The sequence below is a fragment of the Aquarana catesbeiana genome, linkage group LG01 (genome assembly GCF_042186555.1).
Source record: "Aquarana catesbeiana isolate 2022-GZ linkage group LG01, ASM4218655v1, whole genome shotgun sequence".
NCBI classification, from domain to species: domain Eukaryota; kingdom Metazoa; phylum Chordata; class Amphibia; order Anura; family Ranidae; genus Aquarana; species Aquarana catesbeiana.
The window spans coordinates 596416046-596432578 of NC_133324.1; the positions used below are offsets into that span (position 1 = coordinate 596416046).

Consider the following 16533-nt stretch of genomic DNA (forward strand, 5'->3'; position numbering starts at 1 on the left):
TAGTGAATGAAGATCCAAAAGCTGGGGGCATATCAGATTAAGATTCTGAAGGGGAAGGCGTGGGAGTTCAATTATGACTTCTGTGGTCAAAAATCAGCAATCATTAGTGCATAACTATCATAACTATAGTGAAATCCTCCCTTGAGGAGGGAGCTACATCAAACTATGAAGATGGCATATACTTTAGCAGAAGGCAAAATTCCAAGCCACTGTAGTTAGGGGACTCAGAATTTGTGCTGCTAGCAGCACCGCAACAGCTAGTCGAGTGCGAGTTGGGGTACCTGGTACAGCAGAAATGGCCTCCTGTTTCCAGAATCAGATATGTCGCAGTGCTAGAGAACGTAGCCTTTGGTACTCAAAAAACCCAGCAACCTGAGTAAACAGTGAACGGTCAGGTGACTGAAAGGGACCAGGTTAATGTATGTGGGCAGTAAGAATTAAACAAGGAATAGAATTCCAGGTCTCTTGCAATTAGGAGCAGCAGGAAAAAGATGCTTCTTCAATGCTGAAGGGCAGGAAAGGGAGCACACACATGCAACACTCTACCCAGTGGATGACATCAGCGCTCAGTCCCTCAGCACTAACCACTTCACAGTGAGACTGTCAAGAAGTGGGAAACTTACAGGTGTTTGGCAGTCCTAGCAACAAGGTAGCTTCCAGTGCATGGCCTATTCAGAAGGTGAGTCCTTAGAGACAGGGTCAGGGGCTCATGCAATGTCATTTCTCTGGCCTTGTAAAGTGCTCCACGGCTAACTCTTATGCCCCGTACACACAATCGGAACTTTCCGACAACAAAACCGTGTAATTTTGTTCGAAAGGTTGTTGGCTCCAACTTGTCTTGCAGACACACGGTCACACAAATGTTGGCCAACAATTACAAACATAGTGACGTCATTTTTCAGCTCTTTAGCGCCCCCCTTTGGGCTCCTTCTGCTAAATTTCATGTTAGTAGAAGTTTGGCGAGTGTTGATTCGCATTTTTCTTTTTGCGTTTTTTATTTTGCACTATTATTATTATTCTTGATATCACTTGAAAAAAAAAAAGCCTTTGAAAATTTAGTTTGAAATAACTCCATCAATATCACCAGCAAAGCAGCTTCATTATTATCCCATTAAAGAAGAAGAGAATGTGCGCTGCATTTGGAGATTTCCTAATTTGCCAAGTCACGAATGTTAATCCTCCATTACGAACGCTAGTTTACAAGATTGACCGCTTCTGCTTCTGAGCATGCATGGACTTTTGTGCGCGGACTTGTTTACATATGATCGGACTTTCCGACAACAAAGTTTTGTTGGCGGAAAATTAGAGATCCTGCTAGCCAACATTTGTTAGTGGAGAGTCCGACAACAAATGTTCGATGGAGCATACACACGGTCGGACTTTGCGACAACAAGCTCACATCCAACATTTCCCGTCTGAAAATCCGACCGCGTGTATGCAGCATTAGAGTACACACATCTCTACATGTCTAAGTGTAATGGGGTCTGGATACAGCAATTTAAAGTTAGGCTTAGGGAAGGCTGATCCAAATAATTGTACATAGAGACCAGCTCAGCAATGACATAGCAAGAATCTTGATTAAAGAAAAAAATTACTTCAAAAAGATCCATCCTCATATGACAGTGGTTCTCAACCTCAGTGTTCCCGATTGCCGCCTCTGAAATTTCAACTACCAGGCATGGAGGGAAGTCTGTCTCTACTCAAAGACCAGCTGTTCCTGACCCCGAGAGGAGTTTGTTCAGGCTCACATGATCTCTGTGGTGGGGATCCATCAAATCTGGTAAGCAGCCCCCTTTTTCTATTTCTGCACTGTCTTAGAAGATCCATAGAAGATTTACTGAAGCTTTAAAGAGGAATCACACCTCTGGTTTATGATACCATCATTTTCCATCTGAACTATAATGCACCAAACTTTTTTCTTTATAATTGTACATAGAGACCAGCTCAGCAATGACATAGCAAGAATCTTGATTAAAGAAAAAAATTACTTCAAAAAGATCCATCCTCATATGACAGTGGTTTTCAACCTCAGTGAGACCAGGGCCTGGTAAATTTACTTAAAACCTTTCATGCCCGAATAGTGAAAAAAAGTTAAAACTTGTACAATAAGAGTATGGGAAGGCCAACTATGTATTCCCATCCTTTATAGTATGAGTATAAACCTTTTCGCCCGTTATGTACAGTAGCTCATAAAAGTGAGTACACCCCTCACATTTTTCTAACTATTTTATCATATCTTTTCATGTGACAACACTGAAGAAATGACACTTTGCTACAATGTAAAGCAGTGAGTGCACAGCTTGTATAACAGTGTAAATGTGCTGTCCCCTCAAAATAACTCAACACACAGCCATTAATGTCTAAACTGCTGTCAACAAAAGTGAGCACACCCCTAAGTGAAAATGTCCAAATTGCTCCCAATTAGCCATTTTCCCTCCCCGGTGTCATGTGTCATTCGTTAGTGTAATGCCCCGTACACACGGTCGGATTTTCCGATGGAAAATGTCCGATCGGATCGTGTTGTCGGAAATTCCGCTCGTGTGTGGGCTCCATCGGACATTTTCCATCGGATTTTCCGACACACAAAGTTGGAGAGCAGGAGATAAAATTTTCCGACAACAAAATCCGTTGTCGGAAATTCCGATCGTCTGTACACAAATCCGACGGACAAAGTGCCACGCATGCTCAGAATAAATAAAGAGATGAAAGCTATTGGCCACTGCCCCGTTTATAGTCCCGACGTACATGTTTTACGTCACCGCGTTTAAAACGATCGGATTTTCCGACAACTTTGTGTGGCCGTGTGTATGCAAGACAAGTTTGAGCCAACATCCATCGGAAAAAATCCTAGGATTTTGTTGTCGGAATGTCCGAACAAAGTCCGACCGTGTGTACGGGGCATTACAAGGCTCTCACTCTCTCATACTGGTCACAGGAAGCTCAACATGGCACCTAATGGCAAAGAACTCTACGAGGATCTGAAAAAAAAGAATTGTTGCCCTATATAAAGATGGCCTAGGCTATAAGAAGATTCCTAAGACCCTGAAACTGAGCTGCAGCACAGTGGCCAAGACCATACAGCAGTTTAACAGGACAGGTTCCACTCAAAACAAATCTCACCATGGTCGACCGGAGAAGTTGAATGCATGTGCTCAGCGTCATATCCAGAGGTTGTCTTTGGGAAATGTCCTTGGGAAATAGAAGTATGAGTGCTGCCAGCATTGCTGCAGAGGGTGAAGGGGTGGGGTGGGGGTCAGCCTGTCAGTGCTCAGACCATAGGCCGAACACTGCATCAAATTGGTCTGCATGGCTGTTGTCCCAGAAGGAAGCCTCTTCTAAAGATAATGCACAAGAAGGCCCGCAGTTTGCTGAAGACAAGCAGACTAAAGACATGGATTACTGGAACTATGTCCTGTGGTCTGATGAGACCAAGATAAACTTATTTGGTTCAGATGGTGTCCCCTCGTCGTCCTCAAACAGAGGGTCGAGGAGCACAAGGTCTCTAACATTCACCAGCAACCAGGTGAGGAGTACAAAGACAAGTGTGAAGCCTGGTGGTGGGAGTGTCATGGTCTGGGGCTGCATGAGGGCTGTCAGCACTGGGGAGCTACAGTTCATTGAGGGAACCATGAATGCCAACATGTACTGTGACATACTGAAGCAGAGCATCATCCCCTCCCTTCAGAGACTGGGCCGTAGGGCAGTATTCCAACATGAGAACAACCCTAAACACACCTCCAAGATGACCACTGCCTTGCTAAAGAAGCTGAGGGTAAAGGTGATGGACTGGCCAAGCATGTCTCCAGACCTAAACCCTATTGAGCATCTGTGCTCTTTGGGAGTGGGGGCGTGACCGGAAGTGAGGCCGGATGCTGGAGTGAGTGGAGGTGAGCGCGAGCTTCCCCCAGCCCGATGCCTCCGTGTCTTTCTGCTGTAACTTGCGCCTGAAGCCTGTTCGAGTGAGCTCTCTCCCCCTGTGGTACACTTACCCGGCTGCTTGGCACCCCCGCCCGCTTGTCTGAGTCGGAGTGTGGCGCGGGGAGTGTGATACCGCCGCCCGGGAGAGGACGAGACCCGAGCCCTCGGGGCGGGGAGAGAGGAGTCGGGCTCTCTGCTCGAGCGGTTGCCCGGGCAACGATCCCGCCGTCAGCGGGAGAAGGCGGCTGAGTCAGCGTGTGTACAGTGTGTGCACAAGTAAAGAGGAGTTAGAGTCACCGCCAGGAGCTTTAATATGTGAGTACACCAAAGTGTTGACTGTCAACTATTGCTACTGCTGCTGCATTGCCATCTATTGTGCTTATTGAAAAACGGATCATCTCCACCTACCTTCCGTGGGGCGGGATACCACCGCGGATAGGGGGGGGGTGAAGACATTGGCAGTTTTATTACACGGACTCCCTGCGTCTTTTTTCTACTTTGGCGACAATATACCCTGGTTGGTCGGTGGAGGGCTGTGTCGGGGGAGGGGGTTGTAGCCCGGAGTATTGACGGGGCAGTCCTATCGGTTGTTCCTTGGTTGATCGACTATCTAAGTGCCCGTCTGGAGGATATTGCTGGGTCTGTGACATTACCGTGGGTGGTGTGAGGAGGTGGGTGGCGGGAGGAGAGGGAGCATTGCACAAATTCTGCGCACGGTTAAATCTGTCAATATATCCCTTGGACCAATATAATTAGAGATGACTAGGAAAAAAGGTGAAGAGATGCAGCCTCAGGAGAACTCTAGCTCCCAAACGACCCGCACCTCAAAAGAGAAGGGAAATCAGGCAGCAGCGGCAGCAGCGGCTAAACTTGAAAAATTTGCGCACCCCTCTACCTCTGCCACATCTCCATCTAAAAATATCCAGTACCAGCAAGACAGACCGCAGGCAGGGGACAGGAAGAGCCTAGGAAAAGGACCAGCGATAACGCACGCAACAAAAACTGCAAGCAGTAAAAGTTCAGAGGGGGTGTCCGCAGGACTAGTGACCAACAATGCTATTGTTCACAACGCTCCAGTTGATGCGGAACCCACACTGAAAGACGTTTTATGCGCAGTCAACTCCTGTAAGGCTTCCCTAACAGATTTGTGTGCCCAGTTAACCGGGTTAAAGGAAGAGCTAATAATAGTAAGCCAGGAGCTACAAAAGACTATCGCTAGAACAACAACACTGGAGGAGAGAGTAAGCCAGGCCGAGGACGATCTAATCCCATTAAAACGAGAGCTTAAGGCACTAAAAACGCAGATGGGTCTGCACAGCGCTAAAATCGAGGAAATGGAAAACAGGTCCCGCAGAAATAATATAAGGGTGGTGGGACTACCGGAGCGATGTGAGGGCCCCCACCCCGAGGAGTTTTTTGAGAATTGGCTCAGGGGAATATTTGGGGCGGAAACTTTCTCCCATCTATTTGCCATTGAAAGAGCTCATAGAGTGCCAAGTAGGGCCCCACCATCAGGGGGATACCCCAGACCAATAATTATGAAGCTTATTAACTACAGGGACAAGGTGACCCTGATGCGCAGGGCCAGAGAATTGGGGGATATTCTGTACAACGGAACTAAGATCCTATTTTTTCCCGACTATTCCCCAGACCTCCAAAAACGAAGGGCTGAATTCAGGGACATTAAACGTAACTTGCGGAATTATAAATTGGAGTATGCCCTGTTGTATCCCGCTCGCCTGCGTATCATTGCCCTAGGGACTACCCATTTCTTTGACACAACAACAGGGGCAACAAAATGGCTGGAAGATAACAAAAAGGACTTACTGAGCTAGGGGTGGAATAAAGGTTAGTTAAATTAGGAAAGGAGGGGAGAAAATGGTAAAATTATATAAAAATTTTTTTTTTTTTTCTCCCTTCCTTTTTCTTTTGTAAATTTTTTTCGTTTTTCTAGAGCAAACAGTAGTGGACACGGGGGGGGAAGGGGGGGTGTGATAGATGGAAGCACGAACAAATGATGTGTTTACACGGTTTTTGAATGTTTTAAATACTGTTCTGAAAGTTTGGAAGAGGGTAGTGGGAAGGGGGGAGGGGGGTAAGAGTGTGGTAGTAAGACACAATGTATCTTATTTTTTCACGAGAGGGGAGTTGTTTTCTGAATGGTTGGGTGGGGGGAAAAACCAGGTCACAAGTGCAGCCCCCAGGGCTAGCCTAATTAGGCAAATGGGGGGGTCACGAATCGGGGACGTGGGAGGGGGGACTAATATCGTGGGAGGGGGGGTGGGAGGGGGGGTGGGAGGGGAGTTTGTACTGAGATACAGGGTTGGGCAAAGGGGTGCTTGTAAATCACATATAGTTAAAAGGGGGGGTTTACAAAGGCAACGAATACTGGTACACGTGTTTTTGAATTTGCAATTAGGGGATGTAGAGCGGAGAGAGAGGGATCCCTGGATACGGGAGTTCTTTGTACCTCTCCACTCTCATTCCTTTTTTCCTCTTTTAGCTTGGCTAGCACAATTATAGAATTGGTAGGTTTTGCAGTCACGAATTCTCAAAGGCTTTGGTTTTTCTTTTTTTTTTGGTATTTTTTTTTCCCTTTTTTTTTTTTTTTTTTTTTCTTCTCTCTTTTTTTTTTTTTTTTTTTTTTTTCTCTCTCCTCTTTTATTTTTTATCCTAGCTAGATGTCCTTAAAAACGTTAAAAATAGGCTCCTGGAATGTTAGGGGTATGAACGACCCGGCTAAAAGGGCAGCGGTGTTCTCGGCGATGGAGGCGTATGGCGTGGAACTGGCTTGTCTGCAGGAAACTCACCTCACCAATGATACCAAACCATATGCTCGGAACTACAAATTCCAAGAGCAATATCATTCTGTCTATACCTCATATTCAAGAGGGGTGAGCATATTGGTAGGTAGAGGTATTTCATTTTCCTGCAGAGAAGCCAGGATAGATGCGCTGGGTCGCTACGTATTCTTGAGCTGTGTTGTGGAAAACAGACCACTAGTCTTAGCAAATATTTATGTTCCGCCTCCGTTTAAAACAGAGACCATTTTGGATCTGTTGGAGTTTGTGGATAATAAGGATGATGTACCTATAATTTTGGTGGGAGACCTTAATACTGTCTTAGATAATAAATTGGACCGATTTCCACCAGCAAATCGCCCAGAGAGATTATCAGAGGGACGTTTGTGTCAACTCCTAAGAGAGATTGGGTGGTGTGATCTATGGAGATCTCACAACCCAAATGTCCGGCAGTATTCCTGTTATTCAGGGACACACTCTACTCTTTCACGCTTAGACATGGCACTAGGTAACTACGAGGCCCTGCAATTAGTAAGGAACATAGAGTATAAGCCGAGGGGAATTTCAGATCATTCTCCCTTGACTTTGACCTTGAATTTAAATACTAGAAATGGCCTGAAAAGATGGACAATAAAACCGCTCTGGCTGGACTTGATAAACTGTACAGAAGAAGTAACCTCCAAATTAAAAGAATTCGTAACATTCAACTCAGGTACAGCACCTGAGGGGGTAGTGTGGGATGCCCTAAAAGCATTTCTTAGGGGTTTACTACACCAACAGGTTGTCAAAATAAAGAAAAAGTCAAGGGAATGGGAAGCGAGGGCCAGCAGGGAAGCTATGGAAGCAGAGGCGCAATATGTGGCGGATCCAACTCCTGAAAGACAGGCGATTTGGCTTAATCGACAACAGGAGTATAGAGAGGTAATTAACAGAAGAGCAGAGAATAAAAGACTCTTCCAGAAACAAAACTATTTTGGCGAAGGGGAGAAAGTAGGCCGGACGCTTGCACTTATAACAAAGTCCAATTTATCTCCATCGGCCATTTCCTCGATTAGGACACCGGCTGGAGAGATAACTTCTGATCCCGCCAAGGTCCTAGAGACCTTCTCTGCGTTCTATAGAGACCTGTATAGGTCACGTCGAGGGTCGGACCGGGGTAGTATGGACAGGTTTATAGAGGGGGTGGATCTGCCTGTTTTATCGGAGGGGGAAAGGAGTGCGATGGAGTCCCCCCTGACTCTGGGGGAGCTGCAAGCGGCTGTCATGGAGATGTCAGCTCAGAAATCTCCCGGCCCGGATGGCTTGCCATTGGAGATTTACAGAAAGTATGGGGAAGTGCTGCTCCCGGAGCTCTTAAGGGTACTGGAGCAGTCGCACAAGGATGGGCGGCTGCCTTTATCAATGTCAGAAGCTGATATAATAATGATTCCAAAAGAGGGGAAAGATCAACTGGAAGTCACCTCATACAGACCGATATCATTGTTGTGTTCAGATGCCAAAATTGTCGCAAGGGTGTTAGCATCTAGATTGAATAAATGCATTGCAAACCTGGTACACCCAGATCAATCTGGGTTTATCCCTGGTCGGTCTACTAGTATTAATATCAGAAGGGCCTACCTGAATGTCCAGGTGCCGACCGAGAATGCAGGGTCTAGAGCCATACTGTCCTTGGACACTGCTAAGGCTTTTGATAGCCTAGAGTGGGAATATCTCTGGTGGGTACTTGAGAGGTTTGGATTTGGCCCCGTATTTATTGGCTGGATAAAGACTCTCTACAGAAATCCTAGGGCAAGACTTAAGTTAAACAATGATTATTCGGAAAGCTTTCCCCTCGAAAGAGGAACGAGACAGGGGTGCCCCCTGTCACCCTTGCTGTATGTCTTAGCTATGGAGCCACTAGCAGGAGCGGTGAGATCATCACCTGAACTGCAGGGATTCCTTAGGAGGGGGGAGGAAGAGCGAATAGCGCTCTTTGCGGATGATGTCCTATTTTTCCTTGGGGACACGGTTTCCTCATTGGAGAAGATCATGCACCTAGTAGAGGACTTTGGAAAGTTCTCAGGGTTAACCATTAACTGGGAGAAATCGTCGCTCCTGCCGGTTGATCCATTGGCCAACCAGATCCCGACTAGCATGCCCCAATTGAAAGTCACGGAGAAAATGAAGTATCTCGGCGTTGTACTATCCAGAAACCCCAGTGCGTATATTGAGGATAACCTGGCCCCCCTCCTGCAAAAATTTAAAAAGAAATGTGATATTTGGAGCAGACTCCCCCTGTCTGTGGCGGGTCGGGCTAATCTGATTAAAATGGTTTGGCTACCTCAGCTGCTATATTTGCTCCACAACTCCCCAGTTTGGATTGGAGAGAAGTGGTTCCAAAAAATTCAATCTCTTTTTGGGAAATTAATATGGAAAAAAGGGCAGGCTAGGATAGGCCTACAAAAACTGCAGTGTCCTACCACCGAGGGGGGACTGGGAGTTCCCCACCCTTTTACTTATTTTCTGGCAGCCCAGCTACAACAATTGGGCGGATGTGCTACGGATGGAGGGGGAAGTAAGAGCGCCCTTATTGCTTTGCAGGGTTGCCCTCACAGCTCATTGGTGGAAGCTCTGGAGGCAGAGTCACTACAACGAGAGATCCCGACTCTTAAAATGATCACTAGAGTATGGCAGACAACTAAGCGAATAATGGGATATAAAGGAACTTCAGAATATTCACCAATCTGGAATAACAAGAACCTGCAGGAATTACTATCTGTAGATAGCAACAGGTTGTGGGGTAGGTGCGGGATAAGTCGGCTGATACAGTTATACGAGGGGGATATCTTGAAATCTTTTGAGGAATTGAAGTATGAGTACGGGATACCAAATCGTACATTCTATACCTACCTACAGATTAGTCACGCCTTGAGCAAGCAGTTTGATAGGCAACCCCCCACATGGTGTAGGATTTCGCTGCTACACTCAATAATTAAATCAGAGACTTCCAAGGGGCTAATCTCAGAGTTATACACTCAATTGATAAAGCGAACAAATATGCAGGTAGGCTTTCCTGGGGGTAGGGACAGGTGGGCAGCCGATGTGGGGGAGATAACGGACGCCGAGTGGAAAAAGATCCTGGAATTTGGAACAGAGGTGTCGGTCTCTCCCTCACAAATGGCTTCCCATCTGATGCTGCTACACAGGTCTTATTATACCCCAAGGAAGCTTTTTATGTTTGGTCGCAGAATTAATGATGAGTGCCCCAGATGCAGAAGAACAGGCGATCTAATCCACATGATATGGCGGTGCCCAAAACTAGTCAGATACTGGTCCGAGATTTTAAGGAAAATAAATATAACGTTCAAAATCAACTTAGTGCTTGATTCTAAGACCTGTGTGCTCGGTCAAGTCGATATAGGGCTGAGAGACAGGTACACAGCGGTGGCGGTAGCCAGATGTCTGTTCCAGGCTAGGAAATTAATAGCCCAGCTATGGCAATCTAGAACTCCCCCGACTTCGGAAGATTGGATTAGAACTGTTAATTCCACAGTCTGGAGTGAAAGGACGTTTTATACCAGGGCCGGCAATTATAACAAGTTTGTAAGGTTGTGGAATCCGTGGGTCCAAGCAATGCCGTGTCCGCAAGCAGTACTATTTGCGCGCTGAGAGAGTTCGTGTCTTTAGGGGTGAGACATAGCTATGCTAGGTGCAATTTAGTGATAGGAGAGCACGGTGCTCAGATCTGTTGTTGTCCATCAGGTGTGCTCGGGTACTATGGGGGGTTAACAAGGGAGGGTTATAGGGGGGGGGGGGAAGGATTAGTTAAGAGTAAAAAAAGTAGAATATATAAACACGTATAATGTCAATGTTAGGTAATGCGGCCAACAGGCCCTGCGGTATAAGTTGCAGGTTACAAGTCCTGTAGTTCGGGACTATAGATATCAAATGCAAACTGTAGTATGTCATCTTATTTAAGGGGGGATGGGGGTGGGGGAAGGGGGGGAAAAAAAAAAAGGAAAGAAAAAAAAAAGAAAAAAAAAAAAAAAAAAAGTGGGATAATTATGGAAGGCCACAATGATGTGACTAGATAAGAGACGTATATGAATACCAATCTGAAAGCAGTCTCTGGTTAAAGTTGACTGACGTGGCAAAAAAAAAAAAAAAAGAAAAAAAAACAAAAAAAAAAAAAAAAAGAAAAAAAAAAAAAAAAAAAGAAAAAAAAAAAAAAAAAAAAAAAAAAAAAAAAAAAGAGCATCTGTGGGGCATCCTCAAATGGAAGGTTGAGTAGTGCAAGGTCTCCAACATCCACCAGCTCCGTGATGCCGTTATGGGGGAGTGGAAGAGGACTCTAGTGGCAACCTGTGAAGCTCTGGTGAGCTCCATGCCCAAGAGTCTTAAGGCACTGCTGGAAAAAAATGGTAGCCACACAAAATATTGCTACTTTGGGCCCGATTTGGACATTTTCACTTAGGGGTGTACTCACTTTTGTTACCAGTGGTTTAGACACTAATGGCTGTGTGTTGAGTTATTTTGAGGGGACGACAAATTTACACTGTTACACAAGCTGTACACTACATTGTAGCAAAGTTAATTTTCTTCAGTGTTGTCACATAAAGAAAATAAAACATTGACAAAAATGTGAGGGGTGTACTCACTTTTGTAAGATACTGTGTCTCTATTGATCCACCTTCTAGTCATATATGACTGCAAGAAAGTTCAATAGAAATACATAGCAGGCTGTTCTGGTTATAAAAGTGAACATAAGATAGAAATAATGGTAAGCCAACGAATGTTGCTATCAGTAGATCAAACCATAATGATGCATTACCTGCAGTGGTAAGGTAAGAAATAATGGCAAATGTAAGGTTTAAAACTGTACCACAGGTACTTACAGATCCACGAAGAAACAAAACAGGGACACCGATGCCAAATTTTTCACCCAACGCTTCTACTGCAGATAAGAGCTGAAGGGCCTGTGGACCAAAATCTTCAAGACTATCTTCTACATCCTTGAGGTTATATTTTAATCTACAAAACACACATAAAACAAATTATTGAGAGTTTTTTTTCAATACAAATAAAAATACAGAAACAAAACATTTTTTAATGGGGTAAAACAGTACCCTAAGTGTTTTTTTTTTTAAGTGCATATAGGAGAATATATGACATACAAGACCATGTGATAACATAACAGGGAAATGTAACCCAAACAAACATTACATTGTCTTTTGTACCAATCATTACATAAAAAAACATTAGGTGTCTAATTATAACAAAAGAAAAATCACAAAAAAAAATCATATAGCTATTTGCCTAGCAAAACTGCTGCTACTTTTGTTCTATGTGAATGGGGCAAAATTGAATGTTCTACTGTTTACTCTACAATTCATATTTTACTTATTCATAAAAATATAGTGGCTTGGGGCAGCGTTACTCAACCTTTTTTCAGTCACAACGCCCTTTAACTCTTATTACCGCTTTCTTATGTTGTACATCAGCAGCAGTAGGGGGCTTTAAACATACTGCTGCTGTAGCAGCCAGGAATGTGTGTAAATTGGACAAACCAACTGTGGGCTGATCACTTCAAGCACTCCAGCATGATAGACTTTTCGGCCCAATGCGAAAGAAATTAAAAAAGTTATTTGGAAAAAAAAAAAAGTGTGAAAAAATAATTACACCCAAATACCTACCCCCCACCCAAAAAAATTAGCCTTGCCCCACCACATACATATGTAAACGCATACCTCAAGGGCGCCTACGTTCATCCAGATATTCAGAAAGGGAACGCCCTGGGAGCATAGCAAGGCTAGAACAGAAGACAGGCACCTTCATGAAAAATGAGGGTGTACTGAACAACCCAATGGGATGGGAAAGGAATTGATAAAGTTTTGTGCCCACAGCAAAATGCAGGGAGTGTTGATTAGCTAGAAAGATGGGGACACGTTTGATGACTTGATGTCAACTGAGGCCAGAAAGTCTGAAAGTAGGGAGGCAATGACTGAGCGAGTAGATTCCATGCAGAGCCGTTTTAGGTACAAAATGGGGTGAATGCCCTTTTTTGCTTTGAAAACCGTGAAAAGGTTGCAGTAGACAGCCTGAAACTTGACTTGTGCTGTCAGTGCGGAGCTCTGCTACTCATTGTGGGGAAGTTGTCCGCTAACTATAGTAAATGGGGACATAGCCTCATTGTGAAGAGGACTTGCCTGCAGGTTTGTAGGGGATTAAAGTCCTGGACATTGGCTTAGAGGTCTGGGAGAAACTAAACTTTGTTTAGCTCCAGGGGAAAGAGGATTTCCAGCCTGAGCCTTGGCTTCTTTGCTGGGGGCAAAAGGGGACTCTTTCTCCCAGAGATATCTTAAATAAAATTGTGCAGGGAATACAAAATAAATAAATAAATAAATAAATAAATAAATAAATAAATAAATAAAAAGGTATTTCCTCTCAAAAAGGCATACACAGTGAGGCTCCATTCACACCTGAGCGATCTGCAGTTTTTTTACTTGAGCGTTTATGGAGCAGCGCCATTCTTTTGAATGGGCTCCCTCTGCTCCAAAGCGTTAAAAAAAGAAGCTCATGTACCAAATCGTTTGCCATTACGATTTTTGCCGGGATTGTATCACGATCTGTCGCCCAACAATCTCAGCTAAATTGCACTGCATTTGGGGTGCCATTGATAAATAATGGCATTGCAAATGTGTTCTGCGTTTTGTCGCGATACTGGAATCGTGGGCAGAATTGCAGCGGTTCCAGCGGCGATCCAGAACGCCTAGGTGTGAATGGAGCTCTCAATTAAACCATATGTCCAGGACGCCGTGCGCTGCACGGACCAGAGAGCCAAAACAGGTTTCGGCTCTCTGGTCCTTGGAGCGCAAGGCGTCCCAGAAGTACGGTTTAACGGAATGCTTTGATCCAACCGTAATCATTGTAAGCGAGTTTTTATCTTTGCTACAATAAATTGCCTTACAGAATCTCTCTATGAGATCCTTCTTTTGTTCACCCATCCTGATGTGAGCATAATCATAGAGAGGAGGAGACACTGGATATCCCCCATAAGGATTGGAAAACATTTTGTATGTGGTGCCCTTGACACCTGTAGGGGTTCATTTATCTGGTGAGTTGAGGTCTAAGGGGGGGGGGCACAAGTGATTTCCACCTATTCACCAGTGGGCTATGTTTGCATGGACTTTGAAGCACAAGACACATTGGAATGGGAACATTTACAGTATCTTACAAAATTGAGTACACCCCTCACATTTTTGTAAATATTTTTATTATATCATTTCATGCGACAACACTAAAAACATTACACTTTGCTACAATGTAAAGTAGTGAGTGTACAGCTTGTATAACAGTGTAAATTTGCTGTCCCCCCAAAATAACTCAACACACAGCCGTTAATGTCTAAACCGCTGGCAACAAAAGTGAGTACACCCCTAAGTGAAAATGCCCAAATTAGGCCCAATTAGCCATTTTCCCTCCCCAGGGTCATGTGACTCATTAGCATTACAAGGTCTCAGGTGTGAATGGGGAGCAGGTGTGTTAAATTTGGTGTTCTCTCTCTCACTCTCTCATACTGGTCACTGGAAGTTCAACATGGCACCTCATGGCAAAGAGCCCTCTGAGGATCTGAAAAAAAGAATTGTTGCTCTACATAAAGATGGCCTAGGCGATAAGAAGATTGCCAAGACCGTGAAACTGGGCTGCAGCACGATGGCCAAGGCGGTTGCTGCAGAGGTTGAAGTGGGGGGTCAGCCTGTCAGTGCTCAGACCATATGCCGCACACTGCATCAAATTGGTCTGCATAGTTGTCGTCTCAGAAGGAAGCCTCTTCTAAAGATGATGCACAAGAAAGTCCGCAAACAGTTTGCTGAAGACAAGCAGAAAAAGGACATGGATTACTGGAACCATGTCCTGTGGTCTGATGAGACCAAGATAAACTTATTTGGTTTAGATGGTGTCAAGCGTGTGGTGGCAACCAGGTAAGGAGTACAAAGACAAGTGTGTCTTGCTTACAGTCAAGCATGGTGGTGGGAGTGTCATGGTCTGGGGCTGCATGAGTGCTGCCGGCACTGGGGAGCTACAATTCATTGAGGGAACCATGAATGCAAACATGTACTTTGACATACCGAAGTAGAGCATTATCCCCCTCCCTTCGGAGACTGGGCCGCAGGGCAGTATTCCAACATGACAACGATCCCAAACACACCTCCAAGACGACCACTGCCTTCCTAAAGAAGCTGAGAGTAAAGGTGATGGACTAGCCAAGCACATCTCCAGACCTAAACCCTATTGAGCATCTGTGGGGCATCCTCAAACAGAAGGTGGAGGAGCGCAAGATCTCCAACATCCACCAGCTCTGTGATGTCGTTATGGAGGAGTGGTGCCCTAGGAGTGGAAGAGGACTCCAGTGGCAACCTGTGAAGCTCTAATGAACTCCATGCCCAAGAGGGCTAAGGCAGTGCTGGAAAATAATGGTGGCCACACCCAATATTGACACTTTGGGCACAATTTGGACATTTACACTTAGGAGTGTACTCACTTTTGTTGCCAGCAGTTTAAACATTAATGGCTGTGTGTTGAGTTATTTTGAGGGGACAGCAAAATTACACTGTTATACAAGCTGTACACTCACTACTTTACAATGTAGAAAACTGTAATTTCTTCAGTGTTGTCACATGAAATGTGAGGGGTATATTCACTTTTGTGAGATACTGTATGTGGACTGATTTTTCATATATAGCTATTGTTTATTGTTTTACATATGAAATCTTCTTTTTTTCCCACATATGTGCTTTGGTCACGTTAAGCATTTTATGTTAGAAGTGGATGTATATGTATATGAGATAAGTGATATAATCAAGTATTGTTGAGCTCAGACAGGGTGTGCATTTCCTTTTGCTCAGATTTTTTTTTTGGGTCACATCAATTTTAAGAGATGACACAATGGTTTAGGATATACACACTACAGTATTTAAGGAGACAGCACACGGTCACTTTATTATATTTACATTTATTTTTAGTTTCTATAATTTTTATGGATATCACATATTAATCATTAGGCAGCACCACCCATATCTCTATCATTATTCACAAACAAACTTCACTGAAGAAGAAAATGTCTTGAGAAAAAGAAAAAAAAATGATTTGCTTTTCTCTGAGGAGAAAAGATGTCCATTCTCCTAGGACACAAATTTTCCTAAAGGAGGCAGCATAATCGAGTATCTCGGAATGCCTCCTAAAACAGTTTCCCTTAAAGTGTCATTAAAACTCAGGCGCTGAAAAACTCCCATTACATGCTATACAACAAGAGTGTGCATATTTGCAAAGCCACTAAAGTATTTTGTGTAGCGTGAAATATACCTGATTGATCCTGCCTTCAGCTGTCCCTTCCATCTTCTTTGTCCCCACTGCACCCTGAGATTGTGTAGACCAGCTGTTGTCATCTACTGAACATAAAGTTTCAGTTGCCCACCTCTCACTATACACCCCACCCCCACCTCATAGAACACTGCAGCCCTCACTATATACCCCACCCCCACCTCATAGAACACTGCACCCCTCACTGGCCTGGTGTTTTAGTCTTCCCTAGGGCAGCACAAAACCAGAATACACCACTGCCCACATGAGCACAGAGTCACACATGTGGGTGTATACACAGTGGTCAATAACACTCCCCTTCCTCCCTCCTCCTCCATGCGCTCCTATTGCTAAATACTATGGGGTGGGTTACAGTACACTGATTGATTACATTCACTAAGAAACGCACAAAAAAACAAGCCAATGCAGCTCCAGGTGAGCAATCCACTCTTGTATGTTACGAGCAAGGATCGAG

The 16533-nt window shown here is 44.5% G+C and overlaps 1 protein-coding gene across 1 annotated transcript in view; it reads right to left on the minus strand.

Annotated features, from left to right (window-relative positions):
• WRN (WRN RecQ like helicase) overlaps positions 1–16533 on the minus strand; it is a 248909-nt gene that overhangs the window by 87686 nt on the left and 144690 nt on the right. Inside the window, exon 23 of the mRNA XM_073598473.1 lies at positions 11594–11729. Coding sequence (XP_073454574.1) covers positions 11594–11729 — 136 coding nt within the window. The remainder of the gene's footprint in view (positions 1–11593; positions 11730–16533) is intronic.